Raw genomic sequence first — 26,171 nt, forward strand, 5'->3', positions numbered from 1 at the left:
TAGTGTTTTATAACGACTCGGGTGAACTATTCAAACTGATGGTATCTCATGACCACATGCTCAACACTTTTTTCGGAACAATGCTTGAACAACTTGTATGCCCTTCCAAAGTTGGTTGTTGTGTAACATTACAATACTCGTCGTTGTCCTTTCACAAAAATATTGAACAGAATGGGCAAAGGTTATTTCTATTATTGCAGTCACATGCAGGTGGTAACCCTCGTTCAAAACTCTATTGATGCATTCTAACATGGTGGTGACCCCTTCAAGACTGAATTCCATTTCATTACCTTTCCTTTCCCATGGTTTATGGTCTTCAAGGAAACTTAACTCCAAAGTCATACACCTATTTTCTCGTCCTGCAACTAGAATTTCATGGCCTGTTATTTCTAACATGCTTCATATTTTCCAATAACAGGTTGCTGCAAATGATATAAGTGATCACAAGGAAAAATATTTTCTTTCTTAGTGATGTCAAATATTACTTGTATTTCTTTCCATCCTTCATGGCATCTAAGTTTTTTATGTTATCAATCCTAATCTCATGAGGAGTTAAAGCTTTTAATAATTCTTTCTCCTTTCCTTTATAGCCTGTAATCTTATCTTCCGAAAAGGACATTCGACTACTAAACTCAGTTCTAGAGCTAAGTGTTCTATCTAAAATTGGGTGATCTTTCATGATGATATCAACACCGCCTATTCTCGGTATCTTAATAGGATCTGGTGTCATTACCTTGGCGAATTCCTTGAAAATTTTAGGAATCTCAACATACTCTTTTCTAAGAAACAAATCCGAATGATGTGTATTGGAAAGGGCAATATGCAATTCTATAAGTTATAGAATATAGTCTATTTCCTTCTTTTATTAGATCTTTTCTTTTAAAATCTTGATGAAGGGTTAAGACTCTACTAAAATCTTGGTCTGTAAGGTTGTATGCAATCCTAAAATAAATGTCAAACATCAATTTTCCTGCATACAGATTTTCTATCATTGTTCCAAAACAACCATCTCTTAAGTTATCGATTGTTCTATCCATTATCGATAAATATATTTTTGAATCAATTCCTTCCTTAAAAGTCACTTTTATTACTATTTCAATAGTCCCTATGTGGATCAATTTCAAGAATTCCTTCTTTAAGAATTAATTGCATCTCCATCACATTACCATTAAGTTCCATAGGTATAAAAAACTTACATGAGCCCAAGCTGAAACATGTTAAGAAAGAAGTTGTGTTGAACTTTGGAGACCCATTTTTTCAGATTTTTTTGGGTGAACTCCATTTGATTTTTAAGTTCTGTTTTTTTTTCTAAACCAAAATAAATTCGAAAAAATTTCAATTTTGAAATCGAACAATAACATTGGAAGTTTGGACCTCTCCAGCAAAAAATTCTCCAACAGCGGAAGATTAGTGTTAGGGCAAATTCTATAATTTGGGCAAACTTTTTGCTGTCACTTTAAATTTAAAAAATAAGGATTGAAACGTTATTTTGCTATAAAAAATGACAAGGAACCATCAAAGTAAACACAATAAAAAATTAGTGGAAATAAACACCTTACAATTAATACCAAACTTTTTAATTATTTATTTAGTAAAAGACAATCATATCATTTATTTAATACTGAACTTTTTAAAATTAATTTAGTAAAAGATAATTAATTATTTTATTATCTAAAATTTTACAAATATTAATTTAAAATTAAAAATTATCTAATAATATCTCTCGTATCAAACAATTATAAATGATATTTGTTGAACAACGATTAATTTTAAAAAATATTCATATTTTTATAAACAATAAAATAGTACTTATAATCATGATAAGTTTCAAAAGGTTGATTGTAATTTATTGTGAAAGAAAGAGAAATTGGTAAATTGCCCTAAAACCCTCCTTTCTTCCATGCGAGGTTCTTGATCTTGCTCCTTATGATCTTCCGTTGTTGATTTAAAAAATAATGGTAATAGTGCGAAACCCCATGAAATGAATAATGAATGATGCATTTCTGTTGCTGGAACCTTCTCCACTCTTCTCCTTTATTCCCAGCAGCAGAAAATATTGCTGGCTACTCTGCCCTTCAAATCGCGCTCCGCTCAACCCCACCCCACCGAAGCAGCAATGGCTGTAGAAGCTGCAGATGCTGCTACCCCGGAATTGGCTCTTGCCGACACTGAGATCAACTGGGATAGGTAATTATAACTACAACCACGGTTTTTTTATGCATGCTTCTCCTATCTGCCTACTGTTATCATCTTTTACTTCTTCATTATCGCCGTTTTGCTTTGCTTATCCTAGTGTTTCGGCACGAAGTTTCCTGTGACGGACCATCTTGATTTGTCTTTTTTGGTTTTCCCCGTCCAGAAAATAATTGCTGCTGCCCATTAGTAACCAGGATTTTCTGCTAAGTGCGGGGGAGCGATGTAATTTTTCTTATAAAAGCAGATTTGGATATAATTAATTATTTTAGATATCAAGGTAAAAATTAATGTGATCTTGTAGTAAAGATGGAGAAGCTGCTATACATGGATACGCATAAATTTTGTAGTTAAGCTGCCGAAGCTGTGATTATATTGACAGAATCCAGAAATGATCACCTAAAAACTACTGATAACGACTCCCGGCTCCTGTGGTTGCTGGGAGAATGTTAAGGTTGTGAAAGTGGATTAGTTTTACTTTGCCAATGAAAATTAGCTTTTCTCATTTAATACAGCAATCCCTTTGGCCCTGACCTTCTTGAGAAAATGTGCCGAGACTGCATTTGTAACTGTGAGCTCTAACATCCACTTTAAATTCGAATGATGATGACTCATTGTGCTGTTTGAATAAGTCTGCCTTTTCTTCAGGTTCTCTGCTCTGTGATACGAGGCATCTTTCTCCCAGATGGAATAGTTTCTTGTTTTGGCCTTTTTGATTTAGTTCTTTTCATATTATTTTTCTGTGACACGCATATGCCTCTTACTGAGTGATCAGCCAGCAGCATGACAATCTAGTCATGAAATGTGATGGCTTGTTGATTTGTGTGTGCCATAACTGTAGGTTGGATAAAACGAGGTTTCATGTCATTGGAGCTATTCTATTTACTGCACAGTCAGCTTTAATACACCCTACAGCAGTTGTGAAGACGAGAATGCAAGTAGCTGGATCTAGCTTATCTCAGATGACTGGATTATCTGTTTTCAGACACATTATTAGGAGGGATGGTATTCCTGGTATTTTTAGAGGCTTTGGCACATCGGCCATTGGATCGCTGCCTGGTCGAGTCCTGGCTTTAACTTCACTTGAAGTTTCAAAGGATATGACGCTGAAATATACTGAAGGCTTGAATGTCCCGGAAGCAACACGAATTGGTATTGCAAATGGAGTCGCAGGAATGGTTTCAAACCTAGTTTCCTGTGTATATTTTGTTCCATTGGATGTGGTGGGTATTCTCATCTTACCATTTTACATGCTGGGTATTATTAATTCTTCCATATGGTTGCGAGTGTATGTTTGGAATCCAGTAAATCTTATTCTATAAAGCAGAGCAGATAGATCTGATAGCTAGTAATACATTGTCCCAGGAAAAATCTCTGCACAAGTCTATTTTTGAGAACTGATGGCTCCTATAGTATATTTATGAACAGATGTGTCTCTTCTGTTCAGAATTTACACACACACACATATATAATACATATTAAGACTGGCCTGATCTTTGTACATGCATGTAATCACATACATAGTTGTAGTGGCTGATACAACAGGAGTAGCAGTTTTCTAATACTTCCCCAAGAACTATTTTAATACTTAGCAGAGAATTCTATGTAAAACACTGTTGACTACTTCCCTCTTGATCCAAACTTTAAAATCATTCACTCCTTTCCAGATCTGCCAGAGGTTGATGGTTCAAGGGCTTCCAGGGACCAAATCTTGCAATGGTCCATTTGATGTTGTAAGCAAGGTGATAAAAGCTGAAGGATTTCGTGGCATGTATAGAGGTTTTGGACTAACAGCTATAACACAGTCACCCGCATCAGCACTTTGGTGGGGTGCCTATGGTGCCGCCCAACACATCATTTGGAGGTAAACCTGTTGTCATAATCAGAGTCATAGTGGCATCTGATACTAAAAGAGTTCTACCATGTCTGGTTGGTTCGCTCTGATAAATTTGCCTTATGACCTTAGGAGTGTGGGCTATAGGGATGATTTAGAAAGGAAACCATCTCATGTAGAAATGGTTGCTGTTCAAGCCACAGCAGGAATGGTTGCTGGTGCTTGTTCTTCAGTCATTACTACTCCTATAGATACTGTCAGGACTCGACTTCAGGTGATGAAATTTAAAATAGCAATAGAATCTTGAGTAGCATTTTGCTCTCTTATCCTATCCTCCAAAGAGTGAAAACCCTGTTTGATGTTTGCATTTTTATCTGTTTTAATGTATAGGTTATTGATGATTATGGTGTAGGAAGACCTTCTGTACTGAAGACTGCAAAGACTCTTCTTAAAGAGGATGGATGGAGAGGTTTCTACCGAGGATTTGGACCTCGGTTTCTAAATATGTCTTTCTATGGAACTACAATGATTGTGACTTATGAACTAATAAGTATGATTTCTTTTCACCTTATATTACTGAAGATGGGATTTGGTGAAGTGTAACGAGTTGGATCAATTGGCATGTTTCTTTCGTAATGCTTGTTGTTGCATTCTGAATGTCAGCAATCATACTCATTCATGTTTGGACAACCGTGACTATTAGTTTACTGCTGACTTGATGATTCATTTTTCCAAATTAATGGCGGATGTCCCTCTATTTTTTGTTGCACAATGAGATACTTGTTTCTTTCCAATTGTTAAGAGGGTCTCTTTCTTTTATTCCATTGGCAATGCTTAATACTGATGTCATATTAATCCTGTGCTTATGTTTGTTTCCAGAGAGACTGTCCGTAAAGCAAGCATGATAAGCCAGAGTTGTTGTAGGAAGCCCTCCACTCTGCACATTAGTGAAAAGGAGTAGAAAAGTCAGTTTTTCCCACACGGTAGAGAGTGGAGGCCTGAGGATGGCACACTATCGGCACCACCATGGAACTTGGCTCGTAGGATAGAATTATATTAGATGGGGGTTGATTCTTTCCTAGTTATTCTTTGATAACCTTGGACGGGGACTTTGTTCTATGGAGGATCATTGAAGAAAAGGGGTTGTTTTAGATTGTAGCGTAAGAATCATGACGTAGCTGCTTGGAAGCCCCGTAATTGGATGGCTCTAATTTTTGTATATCATATCCCATTACTGATATAGTGGAACTGGAGTGTTTTCCTCATTGCTACGTGACAATTCATTGATAATTTTGTTCGTATGTGAACTCTATCTCTCTCTCTCTCTCTCTCACACACACACACACACTCTGTGTATCATCTATGCAGCGCAAAGCATAGCTGATGGAAAACAGAAATTTTGTCCGAGTGATGTATAAAAAAGTTGACCCAAAATAAAGCAACTCCACTCATCACTCAAAATTTTTAGTTGTGGGTGGACCAAACTAGCTGTGATAAACTTTTTCTCTCTCTACAATTATCTTCCCCGGCCAAAGGAGATTTTGCCCTTCGCCCCACCGTGTCTTCGTCGCCGGCGACCCTGCTCTCACCAATCCACCCTCTCAGCCTGACGATCATTTCTCCCTATTTCTCTTTCTCTCCTCCTCTCCATGTGCCCCCCTCCCTCTTCCTGATCTCTTCAATCCTCCTTCCCCCCCTCCACAGCTTCCACCCTCCTTCCGGCGCCGGTGATTTCTGACTTATATGACCTGGTTTCATGGCCGACCCTCACCCTACTGAATCCCAGACACCAACCCACCGCCACCTCCCAAAACACCTGTTGCTCTTCCAACAAAAAAATCATATGTGAACATTGTGCAACTCATCCAATGCACACTTCGACCCGAGTAGAGTTGCAAAGAAATCTTTCCAAAATAGTGAAATCAAAACATGGGCACTGCTACCTCATTTCGAGGCGAACCTGGCATAAGGTTCTCTAAAGAAGAGACTGATTTGCTGGTAGAGAGACTTAAATTTGCACTCATTGGTAAGTTCTCACATGGCCTCCCAAGCTTAAATTTGCTTAAGAACAGATCCATTAAGCTTGGCCTCCGCAAATCAATTTCTGTTGATGCTATTAATCTGAAGCATGTTCTTATACAATTACCTGACCAAGAAGATTATTCCAGATTATGGCTTAGGTGAATAGCTCTTTGATAATTATCCTATGAGGTCAAGTTTACTGACGAGGAATAGCAAGGATTTTCGATGTTATCGGGGTTTACCCATCGTTTACTTGCGAAAGCCGTAGCCCGGTATACAAGCGCTAGGCCCGGTACTGCGCTGGATAAAACGCTGGATATTGATCCGGGCTACGGGGGTTGGATTAGAATCCCGTCGAGTTATCCCACATTCCTGCACCTTCAGAAATTATCTTTATATCCTCAAAATTACACCGGAAATGATGAAATTGCCCACTCTCGCCTACCGACTTCAAAACTCTATCAGTTTTCATTTCCCACCAACGACGTGTACCTCATTTTGAAACTTTCCTCTGGAAGAGTGCTTCTGCAACCACACGAAGTCTGTAATCCCGTCCGTTGACTTGTATGTGGCTGAGACATTGTCTGTATATCTCTATTTTCAAATTCAGCTTGTTGGTCCTCCATTGGTTTTTTTTTTTTTTTTTTCGAAATGCATTTTCTGTTGTAAAGTCATTCATTTTTCTGTTATGCTTAACATTAGTTTTTTCTCTCTTTTTCCGGCAAAGAATCTGGAACGGAGTTGCGAAGTTGTTCCCTCCACGATCTATCCTACTCTGTGCATATCTCTACGGTTCTCTTGCGGTTACTACCGGATCTCACGGTGAGTACTTGTGAAACCCTTCACCGCATCCCTACAAACATTTTCTTCGAAACGTTTATTAAGCTATGGTATGGTATGTATTTCATTCTTCAAAGTTTCTTACCTCTACACTGTTGTGTCCTCTTATCGGTTGATTTCGGTGTCCTCTTTTTCGCCCTCTATATTTCTTTACCTATTACCACTTTTGAAAGATTTGCATGTCTCTTTTTGTAACCATTTTCGGGTTTACTCCACCGTCTATTCACATTTTAACATTTCTTTATGATGGAATTTTTATTTTCTTTTAAGTGGGACTTTGACAGATCCAATTGGCATACCCTGTTTTCATTTATTTACCTTCTTACCCAAAGTTTCGGAGGTGGATGCTTAATTTTTTCCTTCCTTACGATGAGGTCATTCGAAAGAGTTACATTGGGTTTAATAATTGTACAACAAATCATCGACGAGCTCGGACAATTCTCTTACGTTACCAAATACCTTGCTGCTCGAACCCCCAGTCGACGTCTACGTCGGGCCAGAACCTACGTCATGAGTACTAGGATCCCGGATCAGATTCACCATCTTTATAGGCTGGTTTCCATTTCTGATGAGTCATATCTGCACAATCTCCGCATGGACCGCAATGCTTTCGGACGCCTGTGCTACATGCTTCAGTACTCAGGTGGTATGACCCCGACCAAAAATCTCAATGTAGCAGGTAGCGATTTTCCTTAGCATTGTGTCCCATTACAAAAAGAATAGTGTGGTCAAGCATGATTACACATTAAAGTGATGTGTCACGTTGAGTGATCCATCACTCACCTCGCATAGAAGACCTGCTAAGGCTGCATCCGCTTGTGTTCACGCAAAGTCTATTGCAACATAACTCATTTGGCGTGTTGTATATAAGCCAAATGAGTACCTGACATGCGCGCAGCCTTAATGTTAAGGCTGCCCACACCTGGTTTCGGCATTAGTGAAAGCACGTAAAGGGTAACAAAGAAGTCACCCATTCGATGTTTCCGTTTAAGTTTTTTTGTTTTGTACTCCTAAAAAAAAAAAGCAGAACATTTGTCTTTTACTATTCAGTTTGTGCCAACCCAAATCCATAAGGAAGTGTTAAAATCCTGTGACCTCGTGAAGGGTATGCATAACAGAAGGAGATAATGTTCTATATCCTTGTATTCTCGTTCCATATCATATGATATGACATGAGATCTAGAGTGAAGCAGAGCAATATGCAAGTCTCTGTCAAATAGAAGTATGAAATAGATGGTTTAATGGCATTACATATGATTTAAAAACCAAGCGGTTACAGGCAAACGGGTTGAAATGTATTACGAAAATGTAAAACAACAAGCGAGTCCCCAACTGGATCCACAGCAGATGACACATAATGTTTTAAATTCCCTTACGACAAATCCCAAAAAAATTAACATTGACGAACATGACGACCACGAACAAGCACTCGCTACAACCAGGTTCCCCCTTCAAATTTCGTCATCACTTGTCACCAACTCTATCACATCCGGCTCGATTCTTGGGTTCTCCCCTAGGAAGACCACATCTGGTTCAGTAACGCTGGGGTCGTATTGAACAATGTCAATGGAACTGCTTGGCAAATGGGTGATTGCAGTGCCATTGAAAATTTTTTCCAACTGCTCCCACTTTGGCTCCCCAAAGTAGAAGTATGCCTTTGCGAAAGGATGCTTCTGTACACCGATCAAAATTTAAATAAAATTAAAAGTCTGGGTAATTGCACAATGGGTATGACAAAGCAATTGTTAAAAGAATACCCGTATGATATTCCTCCACCAGGCCATCCCACCGGTCATTCTGTTGCTTTGTCGGTTCCAAGTGATGCCTGGTTCTTCGAGCACATGCCTAAAAGTATCGTACTGCAGACGCAGGAAGCTCAGCCTGTCTCGGAAGAAATCCAAATTCCATGATCGGCCAGCGAACTCCCGGATGCCCTGGGCAGCGGTGCACAATGAGCTGTAATCCGGGTTCATAGGGTCGGTCTGGTTTCTACCGACTAGAGCGTGATAATACAAATAGTTACAAAATATTTCGTCTACCTCTTTGATCCAGGTCGGAGTGTAGAAGTACCGGCGCGAGCCATGGGGATTTTCCGTTGAGGCATAGGGGAATCTCGATATCTCGAAGGTTGCGGGAAGTTGTGTGTCGAGAAATTTGGGCGGAGGGAAAAGCGTGGGAAATAATGAATGACAGAAGATTGTGTTGATTCGAGGGTTTTTAGAGTAAGTGCTTACGTGACTGTTCGTATACTTTTGGTGGGCATGGAACAGAGTGAGGCAATTATAGCAAGCTTTTTTCGAGGACCGTCGTTTCATGTGTTCAGATGCATTGAAATCGGACCAGTTAATTGAGTTTATTGTGGTAACCAGTAATACTCCATCTGATTATTTTGGGAAGACAGTGCATTGCAAAAAGGGTGGCGGTGCATTACATCAAAAATTAGTAATGACATAATTGTAGTTGGAAACCAGGCGGTGCTCGCGTAAAGTGCATTTGAACTGTCGAAGTTAAGCTGTTTTAATGCCTTCAAAAGGCTTTCAGGAGTGGTAAGTAGTGATGTCGTTGGTTACTAAACTACACCGTAGAAATCTAGTACACCAAAAAAAAATTCATTTGGTGTGTATAAATAGGCAAGCAAAGGTAGGGCTAGTTTCATGCAGTGATAGGGTAAGACACAGTAAGATTAAATTGCTCAACTTATCACCAACAACTTTAGTAAGGCATGAGAGGCGTAACAAGTATAAGAAAATAATCGAATGAGTGCATACATTATAATAGAAGTAGTTTACAAAGTTTAAATGGCATTGGTGGGACGATGATGCATGTTCACTGCATGAAACTAGCCCTACCTTTGCTTGCCTATTTATACACACCAAATGAATTTTTTTTTTGGTGTACTAGATTTCTACGGTGTACTTTAGTAACCAACTACATCACTACTTACCACTCCTGAAAGCCTTTTGAAGGCATTAAAACGGCTTAACTTCAACAGTCCAAATACACTTTACGCGAGCACCGCCTGGTTTCCAACTACAATTATGTCATTACTAATTTTTGATGTAATGCACCGCCACCCTTTTTGTAATGCACTGTCTTCCCAAAATAATCAGATGGAGTATTACTGGTTACCACAATAAACTCAATTAACTGGTCCGATTTCAATGCATCTGAACACATGAAACGACGGTCCTCGAAAAAAGCTTGCCATAATTGCCTCACTCTGTTCCATGCCCACCAAAAGTATACGAACAGTCACGTAAGCACTTACTCTAAAAACCCTCGAATCAACACAATCTTCTGTCATTCATTATTTCCCACGCTTTTCCCTTCGCCCAAATTTCTCGACACACAACTTCTCGCAACCTTCGAGATATCGAGATTCCCCTATGCCTCAACGGAAAATCCCCATGGCTCGCGCCGGTACTTCTACACTCCGACCTGGATCAAAGAGGTAGACGAAATATTTTGTAACTATTTGTATTATCACGCTCTAGTCGGTAGAAACCAGACCGACCCTATGAACCCGAATTACAGCTCATTGTGCACCGCTGCCCAGGGCATCCGGGAGTTCGCTGGCCAATCATGGAATTTGGATTTCTTCCGAGACAGGCTGAGCTTCCTGCGTCTGTAGTACGATACTTTTAGGCATGTGCTCGAAGAACCAGGCATCACTTGGAACCGACAAAGCAACAGAATGACCGGTGGGATGGCCTGGTGGAGGAATATCATACGGGTATTCTTTTAACAATTGCTTTGTCATACCCATTGTGCAATTACCCAGACTTTTAATTTTATTTAAATTTTGATCGGTGTACAGAAGCATCCTTTCGCAAAGGCATACTTCTACTTTGGGGAGCCAAAGTGGGAGCAGTTGGAAAAAATTTTCAATGGCACTGCAATCACCCATTTGCCAAGCAGTTCCACGGACATTGTTCAATACGACCCCAGCGTTATTGAACCAGATGTGGTCTTCTGTATCATACTTCTGTTTGACAGAGACTTGCATTATGACGCCCCAAAAATTATAATATATAATTGGGAGATTAATTGGTAAATTTTTATAAAATTTAGTTAATTAGTAAATAAATTATGTTCCGTAATTAGAATATAATAAAACTTGAACGAGTTAAATTGGAGCTCGTTATAATATTTGAGATGAAATTATATTAATTAAGAAATTAAGAAGGACGTAATTGGTATTTTGAGAAAAGTTTAATTAAATAAATAAAATAATAATAATATTATATATATATTAAGTAAGTAATATAATATATATATATATATATATATGCATATCCATATATATATAAGTAGAGAGAGAGAGAGAATTGAGAGTTGAGGTGGGGCCACAACTCCCACCGCCTCACTCTCTCTTTTCCTTTCTTTTATTTTAGTTTGTTTGTTGTTCTTGATATACACACACAAACATATACACACAACACTCGCACTTTTGGCAAAAAGAAAGAAGCAGAAACAGAGGTACGAGTTCTAATTTTAATTTTTATTAATTAATATAATTATATTATTTAATTAGTTTATTTATTAAATGTTGTTTATATTGAGCGATTTATTTTTTAATTGGAATATTTTATGAGTTTGGCTATTTAAAATAGTGTCGAATTAAATATCGAATTGGATATAAAAATGATATCATTGGTCAATTAAATTATTAAATTCATTAAATGTGAATATTGCTATAGCTAATTTATACAATTCCATCGGAATTATTAACCAAATACGCAGTTATATGTATTATTGTTCAATTAAAAAATATAATAGCGAGAAATTGATAGAAAATTCATAGAAATATTCTGAAAATTATATTTAACAAATGGTATGTTAATAAGAGAAAAAACGAAGATTTGTATCTCGATAGAAATGAAATATTAAAGAATTATTAGAAATTGTACAAATGATGTTCAATGTTATATTTAAAGAAATTATGATATTCTCGATATATTAATTGTGTGTGGTATAACTTATTATAGGATACGGGGGTAAAGTGAAAAGACCAAACCACTACCTATTGGATAGACAAAAGCGTTGTAAGGTCGAGGTAAGTAAATAATTAGTATTATCTATATATGTATCTTTAATTGTGATTTTACTATTATCTAAATTTGCGGTTCATGCTGATATGGATTTATCTGAAAGTATATGAGTAATGGATGATTTGATTTGATTGATGGTATTGTATACGTGGAATGAGAAAATACGTTGAAATATTATATTTGTTGTTTGATGTGTTGTGGATGTCTGAAAATGAGAATATGTTGATATATTGTTTTACGTTACTAGTTGCTTACAAGAATGGTGATATATGAAAATGAGGGAGTGGTGGAAATTGAATTTAATTGTGGTGTGAATACCCCTTAACGTGTTGAAAAGCCTATAAGGCGAAATGAAATGAAAAGAGCTTTGATGCGATATGAGAAAGAAATGAAATGAAAAGAGCTTTGATGCGATATGAAAAAGAAATGAAATGAAAAGAGCTTTGATGCGATATGAAAAGAGCGATGCTGCGATATAAAAGAGTTATGATGCGAATTGAAAGAGCTATGATGCGAAATGAGATTGATGAGTCGGCTGTTAAGGGGATTCACTTGAATTTATATAACGGTGAGATTGAGTTGATGAAAAAAACACAATATCACTTTCTGGTAAGCAAACTAGAAAAAATGCAGTTTGATTGATTGTCTTGTTATGAGATAGTCATGTGGTGTAATAAAGCTGATTATGTTGGAATTAAATTGATTGTATTCCATGCATGTTGCATGTTTATCTTGTTTGGGCTGTGTTTGATATGCATATATAGATAGGGCTGGTTATTTACTTACTGAGTGGCAGGCTCATCCCTCTGCTGACGTTTTATTTCAGGAGTAGACTTTGAGGTCTCTGACCGTTGAAGAATAGGTCTACGCGCTATACTCAGGCAGGTCGGGCCAGTATGCAGTTTTCTCCTCTTTGTCAGTTAGAGTACAAATCACGTTTTGTCTCTACAGAGAGAATATAAGTGTACTGATTACCAGTGACGAATCACTTTGTGATGTGTGATATGTATATATATATGATGTTGTAGGTTGATTACGCTTGTTATGACATTAGGGTTACGTATACATATGGGTTAAATTATTATGTGCATTTATATTTATAAATACAGGGATTACTATAAGTATAATGATTAGCGTAGATATAGCCCTTGTAGCGAAGGGGGTGCTACATGCATATTGCTCTGCTTCACTCTAGATCTCATGTCATACCATATGATATGGAACGAGAATACAAGGATATAGAACATTATCTCCTTCTGTTATGCATGCCCTTCACGCAGTCACAGGATTTTAACACTTCCTTATGGATTTGGGTTGGCACAAACCGAATAGTAAAAGACAAATCTTCTGCTTTTTTTTTAGGATTACTAAACAAAAAAACTTAAACGAAAACATCGAATGGGTGACTTCTTTGTTGCCCTTTACGTGCTTTCACTAAAGTCGAAACCAGGTGTGGGCAGCCTTAACATTAAGGCTGCGCGCATGTCAGGTACTCATTTGGCTTATATACAACGCGCCAGAGGTCATTCAGCCAATGCCCAGTGATGAGGACAAATGAAAGTGGAGGGCGGTTTTTGGTATAAGAGTATTTCTAAACAAAACCAGAGTATTTCTAAACAAAACCAACGCTCATTATAACGTTTGTTTATTCCGATATGGTGAAGAAGTTTATTCTGTAAACTTATCTTAACAGGATCTGCCTCAGTTCATAAACATAAAAGAAATAGATCACCCGAAGGAGGAAGCCATCTAAACAAGGCACCCAAAGCCACAGGTAAAGGTAAGAAAGGTAAAGCCTCCTCACCCTAAGACATTTACCAAAAGGCATACAAGATCTTCTTCCCCCAACTCCACACAACTTTTTATGATCAAGCTCATAATCTGGAAGTTAGAGGTATTGGTAAAGCTGAAAAACAAAAAATTCTTTTTGATTTGCTCACTGAACATAAACCCCACATTTTAATTCTTTTAGAACCTTTTATTCAAATGGACACTATTTATTTCACCTGTCTGTTTGGTTTCCATGCAACTGTTTCCAATGCTACTAACAAGATTTGGTGTTTTTCTAAGATTGACTGTGAAGTACCGGTTATATAGGATTATGATCAGTTTCTTCATGTCAAAGTCTATCTGGGATACTACCTGAGCATTTATCTATGTAAAGTGTTTCAGAAATCCTAGAAGAATTCTATGGGACGAATTCAAAGCACTGTCCAACTACAAGACCCCTTGGTTAGTTGGAGGAGACTTCATTGCTATCCTACACATTGAAGATCGGATGTATCATGAATCGACTAGGGCTGATGGAAGACTTTAATGATATGATACTGGAGAGGGGGCTTAATGATGCTGGTTTTGAAGGGGAATCCTTCACATGGACCAACAAGAGAATATGGAGGAGACTTGACAGGATTCTCTCCAAGGAGTGGATTGACCTCTTTAACATTACTAGAGTTACACATTTGCCTAGAATACTCTCAGACCACCATCGTTTGCTTATTACAGCTGATAGAACAGAGAACAGATGGTCCTCTTCTTTCTGATTTCGACAAATGTGGGTGTTTCATCAAGACTTTCTGGAAACAACCAAAAGATGTTGGAGTCTCCCTATACATGGTTCTGGATTGTATAAACTACAGGAAAAACTATATAGAATGAAAGAGCATCTGAAAATCTGGAACAAACAAACATTTGGGAATATCTTTTCCCTCGTTGATCAAGCTAAAGCTGCACTGGATTCTGTTTGAAATCACTCCTCTTGACTTACTGGGAGCACCTTTGTTTAAAGGGAGCAAAAAGAAAATTCTATTTGAGCCTCTTCTTGATAAGATCATCTAAAGTCACAGGATGGGAGCACAATTTCCTTTCTCATGGTGGTAAGTTACAGCTTATCAAAAGTGTGTTATCATCAATTCCTATCTTCCTTCTCCAGGTGATGAGCCCTCCAGTTGGTATCATACACAAGATAGAAAAACTTTTTGCCAAAATTTTCTGGGGATCTACAGCTTCTCAAAAGGAGATTCACTAAACTAAATGGTATAACATCTGCTTTTCTACTGATGAAAGTGGTCGGGGGGTGAGAAACCCTAGAGATGTTTGAAGGGCATTCTCCCATAAGCTCTGGTGGAAGTTAAGATTGAACAACTCTCTCTGGTCTAAATTTACCATCAACAAATATTGCAAGAAGAACCATCCGTATATTGCCAAGACTTCCAAAGAAGATTCCAGCATATGGAGAAGATTGGCTTGCAAAAGAGCTAAAGAGCAAAAATCGATTTTTGGAGCCTTCGCGCTGGGGAAATATCCATCTGGCATGATTGGTGGAAACCCGAAGGTGTTGCCACAGACATTATGCAACTTAACAATCAGTCTCCAACAAAGGCTAATCACTTCTGGAAAAATCACAAATAGGACATTAAGAAGCTACATCAGGAAATACCACACCAACTGCTCAACCACGTTCTGCAAGTTCGTATTAACACTGATCAGGATGATTTTATGCAATGGTAGTTGTCTTCTAAGGGGACATTTCCTATTACATCTGCTTGGGAGCATTCTAGGGATCAAGTCCCAAACAGAGGTTCTACAAAACCATCTGGTCACCTCTCATTAGACCTAATATTTCTATATTCATTTGGAGGTTGATCAATAACTAGTTACCTGTTGATACTAGACTGAAGCAAAAAGGGATTTATTTTGCTTCTCGATGCAGTTGCTGCTCCTTAGAGGAGAAAACCTGCCCCACCTGTTCCTTCACAACAAAATTGTCCAAGAAGTCTAGAACGTTTTTGCTCATGTTCTCCAACTTTCTCTTCCTTGTACAGATAGCATACTTCTGTTTTTTAAGCTCGGAAAGACAGAGGACTAACGACTACTCACATTAGGAATGTCATCCCAATCATTACCCTCTGGAATATATGGACTATGCACAATGAAACCAGACATGAAGGCTCACTTTTCAAGGCTTCCTGCATCATCTTCAAAACAACTCAATATCTCTGGAATCTCCACAGAATAAAGCTTCTAAAAAATATACACTGGAAAAGGGATAAAAAAATGCAGCATTTCAGCTCCATATCCAAATCAGCTATGAGTATAAGCCGCAAAAATGCATTGTTGTTTACTAGAACAAACCTCCTGACAACTGGCTCAAGCTCCATATCCAAATCAGCTATGAGTATAAGCCGCAAAAATGCATTGTTGTTTACTAGAACAAACCTCCTGACAACTGGCTCAAGCTCAACACTGATGGGGCTGCAAGAGCCTCATGCAACCTGTTCTGATGTCCAAGAGCCCCTTGCAGCCTGTTCTGATGTCCAAGAGCCCCTTGCAACTTGTTCTAATGTCCAAGCTGAGTTGAAGGCTATCTTTAGAGGCGTACAAATCTGTAAAGATAAAGGCCTTCATAAAAATACATTGGATGTAATGGAAAATCCATGTCAAGAGCCTAGAACTTGCAACATCTTTTTCAAAAAACCAGGACATTCATGAGGAGTTTGGAAACCAAAATCTCTCATATCTGCCGAGAAGGAAATCAAGCCGGGGATTTTTTTGCTAACCAAGCTTGTGCAATGCCATATTCAGTCCAGAAGAGATCGTAGGTGAAGTGAAAGGTATTGTTCGATCGGATAATCTCCACCTCCCTTATTTTAGTCATAAGAACTTAGTACCTACAGGTTCGCCTTATTATTTTTTGTTGAAATTGGGGGTACTCTGTTTCTCTGCTAAAGTGGTTAGTATCGTACTTGAGATGGCCTTTATTATGTGGTGATTTTGTGTTTTCAAGAATGACGCAAATGAGTGTTGTTTGTGGTACCTTGCTAAATTGTTCCGCTATATACCTCTGCTCCATATTTTTTAAACTTTTAGTGCACTTATTGATAATCCTCAGATAAGAAGGTACAGTTTGCAGGAGCAATTTTTGTATGGTTTTTGTAAATTCCTTTTGCAGGTGCAGAAATGCATGCTCTTGGTGTTTATTTGGCACTATAGCAAACTTTTTGACACAGTAAATTATCTATACCATCTCAAGCAACCTATTAGATTGGGTAAGGTTTGTTCTAAGTGTGAGGAATTAGTACTATTTGTTTATACTTTAATCCATGTGACAGACTGTAAAGGAGTAGTCTCCTTGTTTATAACTTTTTTTAGAAATACTAGGGAGTCAGTGCTCCTCATTGTATTCTTGGTTTTTTGAATTTAATATAAAAGGGATGGAGAACCCGAAAAGAGGCCCAGACCGATACGGTGGTTCTTTAAAAAAGAAAACAAAATTAACCCGAGTGTCCTTTTATTTTATTTTAGGTAAATTATATTTTGTCATTTGAATTATTCCCATTTTTACACTTCGCTATGCGAATTTTTTTTTTTTTTTTGTCAACTTACCATCTTAACTTTAAAATTTGCACTTTGCCATATCTGACCCTCATTCTTTTTATTTTTTTGCCTGAAAAACATCACATCACAAAACCTTTAAACGTCACATGCGCATTGCATGTAATATTTTTCCAACAAAAAATTTGGTTGAAAAACAATTATAAATGAGAAAGTGTAAGTTTTGTAAAGTTGAGATGGTAAGTCGATATAAAAAAAAAATAGATGTCAAAGTATAAAAATCATAGTTCTGATGATAAAATATAATTAATCCTTTTCTTTTTTATTCTCTTTTTTCCCACCGATCTATAGATCCTCTAACCACCACAAAATCTAGTTCCTCGGCCCATGGTTGTGTTGCGCCGCTACCCTTCATCCAAGACCTCGCCAACTTCTTTAGCTTGGCTGAAAAGTTTCCTTTTATCTTCTAGTTCTATTGGGTTAAATTGAATAACTTTATTCGGTAAATTGTAATCTACCCACATGTGATATGGAAAATAGGCAATTAGCTTTTTAGAAAAAATAAAATAGTAAATTACCTTAATATTTAAAAAAGTAACAAAATACCCCCCTCAAGTGAGTGGTGTTGTGCGCACACGAATTGTTTTTTAATTTTTTTATATTTATTTTATAATCGATGGATCTTATATAATATAAATCAAAGGCTCATATTTTATATATTATTTATATATAAAATATAAAAGTACAAATAATTAAAGAAAAAGAAAGATTAGTCGTCTTCCTCACACATCCCCCCCAACCAACCTACCCCCTGCCATCGTGTCACAGACTTGCTAGTCTTCAATGCAGCGGAATATAAATCTCATATATATTTTGCCTGTGCGACCTCAAAGGTTACGCCTAACCTTCGTCCGGCCTTCGCATCATCAGAGTATCGCGACAGTCCGTGTGCTCACTGAGGCTCTCTACATCCGTGCCTTTGCGTCTCGCACATAATCTCGGAACCTGTGGATGCATTGTTCAATGACAAGGAGCATCCTCGCTCCGCTTCGGCATTACGACACTACGCTTGCGCCCGCAACGCGCATCTCTTGTCCAACACACTCAGTACATCCTAGGCGCTCGCCCTCGTCATGGCCGCCTTCCATGCCTCGCCCGAGTAGGACAGCATCATAAGTCCGAGGCCCAATCGATATGACAACACTTTGCCGCTCTCCCGTCGGCTATGCCCGAAATGCCTTCTTGCCTTTCGGCTTTGGCTTCACAATAAGCCCACAATGCGGCATCGTCCCACGACCGCCTATCCTTAGCCAACGGATCCCCATGGACAGCTAGAACTCGATAGCGCATTCCATGAGTTGGATCACGAGGTCTTATAATGCTTGCCTCGATCACCCATTCGCTCGAGAGGTGTTGCCTCAGATATCCCGCAGCCCGCGGGGCAACCTAGCACACCACACAAAGCCTCTCGGCACAATCGGTGCCCAACGTAGGCCATCCTGGCCCTACGCTGCCCGTCAGGTTTCCAAGCCCTTTGGGAACTCTAGCGTTCCTCTCACGAGCTGCCTAGAGCCGGCTCTTGAAGGCCCCCATCATGCCCCCAAGAGATGCTCACTTTGTGCAGACGTCGTCTCATGCTACTATCGTCGTGCACGGGGAGGATCGGCTGATGCTCACCGTATCATGTCCCCCTTATAATAGATTTAAGAAAATAATCTCTTGTCCCAAGAGTAGAACACTGAAAGGGCCGAGGAGTGCACTTTTTCAATATCTCCAAAGATAAAGCACTCTGTTCCGCACATTAGCTTCTACTCACGCCCAAGGTTGCGCTCCATCGTCGCTACATGCTGGCCTACATCAACCCAGTTGCCCACATGTCGTCCCGTGCTGGCCTACATCAACCCGGTTGCCCTCACGTAGTCCACAGGTAACAGTTGAACTGTGAGACATCGCCACCACCTCCCCACTCTATGGGTGGCAATGCTCGACTCTGCAACTTGAAGCTCGAGCTCGAGCTCGCCCAGGTTGAGCTCGAGCTCGACACTGCATTCCCAAGCTCGAGCTCGATACTGCATTCCCAAGCTCGAGCTCGAACTCGAGCTCGAGAAATTAGCCCAAGCTCGTCAGCTCGACAGCGCCTGGACCACGCAAACCACCCCAGGGTGCCTCAGGCGGACAAGTCGAGCCGCATTTGCCCGAATCACATCCAAAAATGCACAAATGGAGATGTTACCTTCGACCTCACCGGCGACTCAATAGATGATTCTGCAGTTTCAGATTGACATGATTGAGCCCATGACTGCAAAAATTCCTCAATCTCTTCAACGATGTGAAGAGTTTTTAGAGCGTCGGCCATGGCGACATTTGTGATATTGGCAGGGATCTTTTTCTTCTTGCAGAGAGTTTGCAATTCTCTCCTTGTGGGGGGAGAGGGGGGGGGAGAAGTGGTGGGTGGTGGGTGGTGGGTGGTGGGTGGCAGAGGGAGAGATGGATTTGGGGCTAGGGTTCTAAGGATTTGGGGAAGAAAAAAGATTGAAGAAAGAATGGAGATTAGAAAGAGAGAGAGAGAAAGAAAAAGAAAGAAGAAACGAGAAAAAGAGAGAGAAAGAGATGGGTTTTGACTTTTGTTGTATTATTATTATTATTATTATTATTAGTAGTATTAGTATTAGTATTAGTATTAGTATTATTATTATTATTATTATTATTATTATTATTTTAAATTATGAGATCGAATCATCAAATTTTTACATAAATATAGTTGAAATTAATATATATTCACAATTTGCAAAATTTATATATTGATAAATGTTAATATAACATTGATCTAACTATCATCTTACATTGTTGAACAACATGGGTTAATCGGGCAATCAAAATTCAGATCAGACCGTTTGATATGATCAAACTTACATAAAATACGTTTGGTAAAGTTCTAGACTTATTGGATATACGGATGTCGAGATATCGTACTCAAAACATAAGAGTAATCATTCAAGACGGTGTATCATTAAATCAGGCCATGTGATTTTAAATCATACCGTCAGATATAATCTAATGGACACAGTCTTGTATATATTTAAATTTCGTATGAATCGGTTGCCCGAATTTTAAGATATGATAATTATTGATTAAACTTTTTAATCTCATTATATATAATAAAATAATAATTAGAATTGTTCAACCATCATCATCATCATCATCATCATCATCATCATCATCATCATTATTATTAGATTAATTCATAGGAATTACTAAATTTTGAAATAAATTTATAAATAATAAAAAATCATAAGTGAATTACTTGTCAATTTAAAAAATGTATAACGTAATACAAATATATATTAAAATATAACATAAAGATATTATAATAATTTTAATTATAAAAAATATTATAATTTACTAAGTTGTTGATTGAATTTATTTTTATATAAAGATCAAATGTATAAATAAAAGTACCATAATTTATTATTATCCAAAATAAAATATATGATATTGATTAATAATTATAATATATGGTCAATTTACATTATAAAACTGATTAAATATATAATGAATTCAAAAATAAAATAAATATATATATATATAAAATAAAAAATAAAAAATATTCACCAGCTGGTGAACACTTAAAACCCAGCTCGAGCTCGAGCTCGATAGGAGCTCAAAGCTCGGCGAGCCGGCTCGACTCATCTGCCACCCCTACCCCACTCTACCATGGCCTCCACCTCCCCGCCCTGTTGCTCCCCTTCGGCTCCGCCTCTCTCTTCGCCCCTGCCTCTTCCTCCATCTCCTTACTTCCACCTCTGCCTCCATCTCCCCGCCTCCCCAGCTCCGCTTGCACCTCCGCCTCCCCAGCCCACCTGCGCCTTCGCCTTCCCAAACCTCTCCCTTCGCTGCCACCACCTTATTTTTTTTGTATTCTTTATTTACTTTTAAATACTATAACTACGTATTTTTATACATGTCTATCTATACTTTATGTATTATTCATTGTAAATATTTTTTATAAATTTATTTTTGTAATTTGAATAAATTTGGGCCATTGATTTAATTCAAATGGATATAAGGCATTGATTTGTATATCAAATATACATTGTTGATTTAAATTATAAAATATATAGTTCGTCGATTTGTTTATTTGATCTTGACCATTGATTATATATAAAATAAAATACAACGATTTATGATTAAGGGTATAATAATTATTTTATAAATAAAAATGAAGCAAAATCGCATCCCAAGATCGTGATGTACACCGTCTACCTGAAAGGGGCGTTTTTCACATTTTCTTAAAATTTAAGGGGATAAATTGTTATTATTTTTTGCACAAGGAGGTTAATAATCTATTTTCTGTATCACAAATAAATAACTTACAATTTCCTTATGTTTATTTTGTTGTAGTTAATTTGAATATAATTGTGAGTGAAGCTTTTGCATTATCAGAATCAATTCATTTTTTTTTATTATAAATTAGCCTTGCGTGCTTATAATAATAAATAAAAATAAAACATATTAATTTGACAGTTAAATTAATATAAAATTTAAGAAATTGAATAAATAATTATCTTATCGGCTTAAATGTGTTTTTGGATTCATAAAAATATTGATGTAATGATGTCAAAACCCTCCTTTGCGTCTCTGTGTACGGGTGCAAATTAAGTCGAGTCGGTTCGCGAGCTTGAGCTCAAACTATATTCCTAGCGTTCGTGAGCTCGTGAGACACCTATTTTTATTTTTATAAATATTATTTAAGTACATATTTAAAATTATATCAAGTTTATACTCAAAATTCACCATATATTAGAATTATTAGTCAATATATTACTTATTTTAATTTTATATAATAATAAGATACAACAATTTCATTTATATTATTTGAAAACACGCTTAAGCAACAATTTAGTAAGTTTTGATATTTTTTGTAAATAAATATTTAAAATTCAAGATAAATTAGAATTGTTACTTAATATCTTATATTTTAGTTTTAGATGATATTTTAGTTTATATTATCTAAAAATCAAGCTTAATCAACAATTTAAAATATTTTTGTAATTTGTTTATAAATAAGTATTTAATATAATGCATATGAATTTATCAGTATATTTCAATATCAACTACAACAAAATGCATTATTTCAAAATTCGCCATATATTAGAATTGTTAGTCAATCTATCATGTTTTAGTTTTAAATGATATTAAAATATGGTATTTTAGTATATATTATCCAAAAATCAAACTTAATCAATAATTTAGTATATTTTGATAATTTTTTGTAAATAAATATTTAATATAATGCATATGAATTTTATCGTTATAATTTTAATATCTATTACAACCAAATGCATTTATTTCGAAAATCGCCATATATTAGAATTGTTAGTCAACAATCAATATATCATATTTTAGTATTAGAAGATATTAAAATATGGTATTTTGGTTTATATTATCTAAAAATAAATTTAATCAACAATTTAATACTTTTTGATAATTTTTTTTTTTGTAAATACTTAATATAATGCACATGAATTTATCATTACAATTTCAATCCATCACCACAAGAAGCATTTATTCACTATATATTAGAATTACTAGTCCACATCTCATATTTTAGTTTTAGATGATATTAAAATGTGGTATTTTTATTTATATTATTTAAAAACAAGCTTAATCAATAATTTAGTATATTTTGATTTTTTTAAAATAAATATTTAATATTATACATATGAATTTTTATTGTTATAATTTCAAAATCCACTAAAATAAATTGTTATGTCTAAAATTCACCAAAAATTAGAATTGTTACTCAAAAAATCATATTTTTAGTTTTAGAAAGATATTAAAATATGTATTTTGGTTTGTATTGTCTAAAATAAATTTAATCAATAATTTAGTATTTTTTGATAATTTTTTTTATAAATATATATATAATATGATATATAAATTTTAATATTATATTTAATATTCACTACAACAAAATACATTTATTATTAATTATTTTAATCCTATATTCATTTAATGTATATAAATAAATATATTAGTTAAATAAATCGATCAATCAAGTAATTCATTAAAATTAAAATTAGAAATAAAAAAGAAAAGCTGAAAAGGCAGTAAATATATAATGTGACCATGGAGAAGTGAACTCTTCCTCTCTCTGTCGCGCTCGAAGTGAAGAAAAATTGCAGAACTTCAGAACTCTCACGTCCACGAATCCTTCGGCACACGGCACTTCTTCGCCCGACTCCACTATAACAGGTGATTTTTCTTTTTTGTGAATAATTTGCTCTCAAGGTGTTTGATGAAATGCCAGATTGAATTTTTGTTGAGCGTTGTTTGGTTGTACTTGCTCTTTGGCTGAAGTTTTGTTATCGTTCTTGTGAGTATCTGTGTTTTTTACACAATTCTTTTAATTTAGAGTTGATCTTTTGTTCCTAATTTGTATAGCGGCGGTATTGATCTTTTGAAGTATATGCTTATTTGCACTGGTAATACTAAACTGTCTATAATCCTTCTTTTCTTTGTAATAAGCTTAGATAATTAAATATATAATTATGATTTTAAAAAAATAAGAAAGAATTACTCAAAAGACAAAAAATGACGTAAGCTGGAAGAAGAAAGACGGATTAGTCGCTGTTCACAATTGGCGACATGAGACCTTCAATTTCAGACATCCACACGCTTTCGCACAGGTTATGTAAGTCTAGAACCAGGGAACCTCAAGCTTCAGTCTTCATAGTTATTTCTGTTGTTTTAGTGGGTAATTTTTTGCAGAGAAAATGCCGTCCCTCCAAACAGCATTGCCTCCTGAGCTCGCCAACAATGCTATCAGGGTTAGTATTTCACGATTTTGGAGATTTTCTTGTTAGACTTGGATGTTAGGGTTTATCAACTTTAGCTGAAATAGATTCAGGATTTTATTCGGTCTGGACTTTCAATTTCAAGATGATGATGGCTACTTGGTTTTTAATCTACTTTTGGATTCTTAAATTTTTTTGACCTTGATTTATTTGCAATTAGTTTTGTATCTACTGTCTCCTTTTTGTTGCTCTTCTCTTCAATTCGAAGATTTTGAATATTTTGATTTCTACTGGTGCTTAATGAACTCGTTGATTCTTTAAGTTTGAGTTTCGTAGATTTAAATATATAATTTAACACAAATTTCTTTTTCCGTTTTCTATTTCAGCTCTATAGGGAATGCCTACGGCGAGCTAAATATATTGGTCAAAAGGTATTTAGTGCTCTATGCTTTAATGTGGAGATGTGAAAAATCATGTTGTTTTTCTTATTGTAAGATGAACAGAATGTCGCTACGTTGGTCTATCTTTTGTAATGTAATATTCATGGTATGAAGAAGATATGAGAAAGATGGTCCTTAAGAACTTGTGGAAGAAAATGGTGCTGTAGTTGTTTTCTTGGAATTAGGCAAGCTAACAGTTGATGCTCACTGCATATATGTGCATGTCAGTAACTTATTCTATGGGTCTATTAGTTATATGCAGAATTGGATGCGAATGAATGTAAATGCCTATCCTCTCAGTCTCTTATAAAGATTTTAAGATGAGCTTGAGTTGGGTGCTATAATGCACAGTAGTTAAGAACTTCTGTACATATTGCTCGTGAATTAATTGGCCATAATAGCTATGATTTTGTCACAAGTAATTTTGGAGCAATTGTTGGTGTTTCTCAATGGAGGAGTACTTTGTTGCATGCCTGTCAGAGAAGAGGGGTAACTCAAATCTTGTATTTTCTTTTTTCTCCTGTACATTTCTGCAATTATATGCAATTAGCATTGTAGTTTCATTGATGGCTGCATTTCGATGTCACCCCAGTCACGGAATGAAAAGTTTGTGCTGCTTAGTCATGTGGAGATATTTAATTTACCAAAATGTCATTATAATGAATGTAATCTTGATCTTGACCTGAATCTACTTCAAATTATTACTATGCCCTGTCTCCATTTGAGCAAACAATTCAGTTTACTCATCATTGCATTCCCAGTAGGAAAGATAGAAACTGATGTGGTTTCTTTCATCTACTTGTTGAATGCAGAAATACAATACTGAGCTTCTTATTACTATGGTTAGAGAGCAGTTCAAAAAGCATATGCATGAGACAGATCCAGAGAAAATTCAGAAGTTGAAGGATGAGTGAGTTCCTAAACTGCCATAACGACCATCTTACTGTTATTGGATCTTGGATGTTTGTTTGCTCACCTCTTTCAATCCTTGCTATGTGACAGTGCTGCGAGAGGATTGATCAATCACATGCTATACGAATCTGAGAACTTGTCTGGGCGAAAATTCAGCAAAAGTTCTTAATTCTGATCAAAGCTTAACTTTAGCCGTGCTATCCTTTGGCTGGCTACAAGTTATTTTTCGTATTGAAATAATGTGGTTTAACGAGGGCAGAGGAGGTTGAAGCTTTATGCAAATTGCCAAAGCTTTTGTGAGATGAATTTTGGAGTCTGTATGAGTTATTGAATACTACTTGGCCTTTAGGAACGTCTTTAAATATGAGTTGAACACTGTAGACGCAAGTTTCATGCTTATTAATGCTGCTATATATTTTGCCACTCACTGTAACATGTATTAAGTTTTGCAGTCAGTGGATATGTAGCATCATTCTAAAGCAAACTGGATGCTTGAAAATGGAAAATGCAGAAATGAATCAGGATCTTGTTTTCTTTAGTCGTGAAGCGGATAAACATCTTAGTGCACTTAGAAGAGCTGAAAAAAAATCAAACGCAAGGATCTTTTATATTGAGGAACAGTGAGTTCTAGTACTGTGAAAAACAAACAGGGTTCAAGATTTTAGAATTGCTTTTACTATGAATTAAAATTAAATCGACCGGCGTACGTTTAATAAGGAAAAATAAGTAATTGGTAACTATTTGAACA

At 36.4% G+C, this 26,171-nt stretch overlaps 2 protein-coding genes across 14 annotated transcripts; both read left to right on the top strand.

The window, feature by feature from the left end:
- The first annotated feature begins 1,836 nt into the window (after nt 1–1,836).
- Nucleotides 1,837–13,021, top strand: LOC105156816 (uncharacterized). Of its 11 annotated transcripts, XM_088878618.1 has the most exons (11): nt 1,837–2,187; nt 3,035–3,416; nt 3,861–4,057; nt 4,160–4,301; nt 4,418–4,577; nt 4,907–6,053; nt 6,196–6,613; nt 6,777–6,871; nt 7,160–7,535; nt 11,878–11,945; nt 12,767–13,021. In XM_088878618.1, exons 1-6 carry the CDS (start codon nt 2,117–2,119, stop codon nt 4,930–4,932), a joined length of 978 nt encoding a protein of 325 aa, XP_088734744.1. In that variant the 5' UTR covers nt 1,837–2,116; the 3' UTR covers nt 4,933–6,053; nt 6,196–6,613; nt 6,777–6,871; nt 7,160–7,535; nt 11,878–11,945; nt 12,767–13,021. The 11 variants fall into 11 exon arrangements, with proteins under 11 accessions (XP_088734744.1, XP_088734739.1, XP_088734742.1 ...); XM_088878613.1 differs by having other exon boundaries at nt 6,777–7,535; XM_088878616.1 differs by lacking the exon at nt 7,160–7,535.
- Nucleotides 13,022–23,369: 10,348 nt separating this feature from the next.
- EMB2786 (COMPLEX 1 LYR-like protein) lies at nt 23,370–25,850 on the top strand. 3 transcript variants are annotated; one of them, XM_011073045.3, is made up of 6 exons: nt 23,378–23,529; nt 23,845–23,968; nt 24,046–24,104; nt 24,458–24,502; nt 25,324–25,421; nt 25,514–25,850. In XM_011073045.3, the coding sequence occupies exons 3-6, from the start codon at nt 24,051–24,053 to the stop codon at nt 25,590–25,592; spliced, it is 276 nt and encodes a 91-aa protein (XP_011071347.1). In that variant the 5' UTR covers nt 23,378–23,529; nt 23,845–23,968; nt 24,046–24,050; the 3' UTR covers nt 25,593–25,850. The 3 variants fall into 3 exon arrangements, with proteins under 3 accessions (XP_011071349.1, XP_011071347.1, XP_011071348.1); XM_011073046.3 differs by having other exon boundaries at nt 23,384–23,529; nt 23,879–23,968; XM_011073047.3 differs by lacking the exon at nt 23,845–23,968 and having other exon boundaries at nt 23,370–23,529.
- Nucleotides 25,851–26,171: the final 321 nt, after the last annotated feature.

Source organism: Sesamum indicum, linkage group LG3 (assembly GCF_026168435.1).
Source record: "Sesamum indicum cultivar Baizhima isolate 11 linkage group LG3, ASM2616843v1, whole genome shotgun sequence".
Classification (NCBI taxonomy): Eukaryota; Viridiplantae; Streptophyta; class Magnoliopsida; order Lamiales; family Pedaliaceae; genus Sesamum; species Sesamum indicum.

Coding starts and splice junctions, on each gene's coding strand:
- EMB2786 (XM_011073047.3), top strand. CDS start 24,051: ATGCCGTCCCTCCAAACAGCATTGCCTCCTGAGCTCGCCAACAATGCT. Junction 24,105..24,457: donor TCGCCAACAATGCTATCAGG/GTTAGTATTTCA, acceptor TTTCTATTTCAG/CTCTATAGGGAATGCCTACG. Junction 25,422..25,513: donor ATTCAGAAGTTGAAGGATGA/GTGAGTTCCTAA, acceptor GCTATGTGACAG/TGCTGCGAGAGGATTGATCA.
- LOC105156816 (XM_088878613.1), top strand. CDS start 2,117: ATGGCTGTAGAAGCTGCAGATGCTGCTACCCCGGAATTGGCTCTTGCC. Junction 3,417..3,860: donor ATTTTGTTCCATTGGATGTG/GTGGGTATTCTC, acceptor ACTCCTTTCCAG/ATCTGCCAGAGGTTGATGGT. Junction 4,058..4,159: donor GCCCAACACATCATTTGGAG/GTAAACCTGTTG, acceptor TTATGACCTTAG/GAGTGTGGGCTATAGGGATG.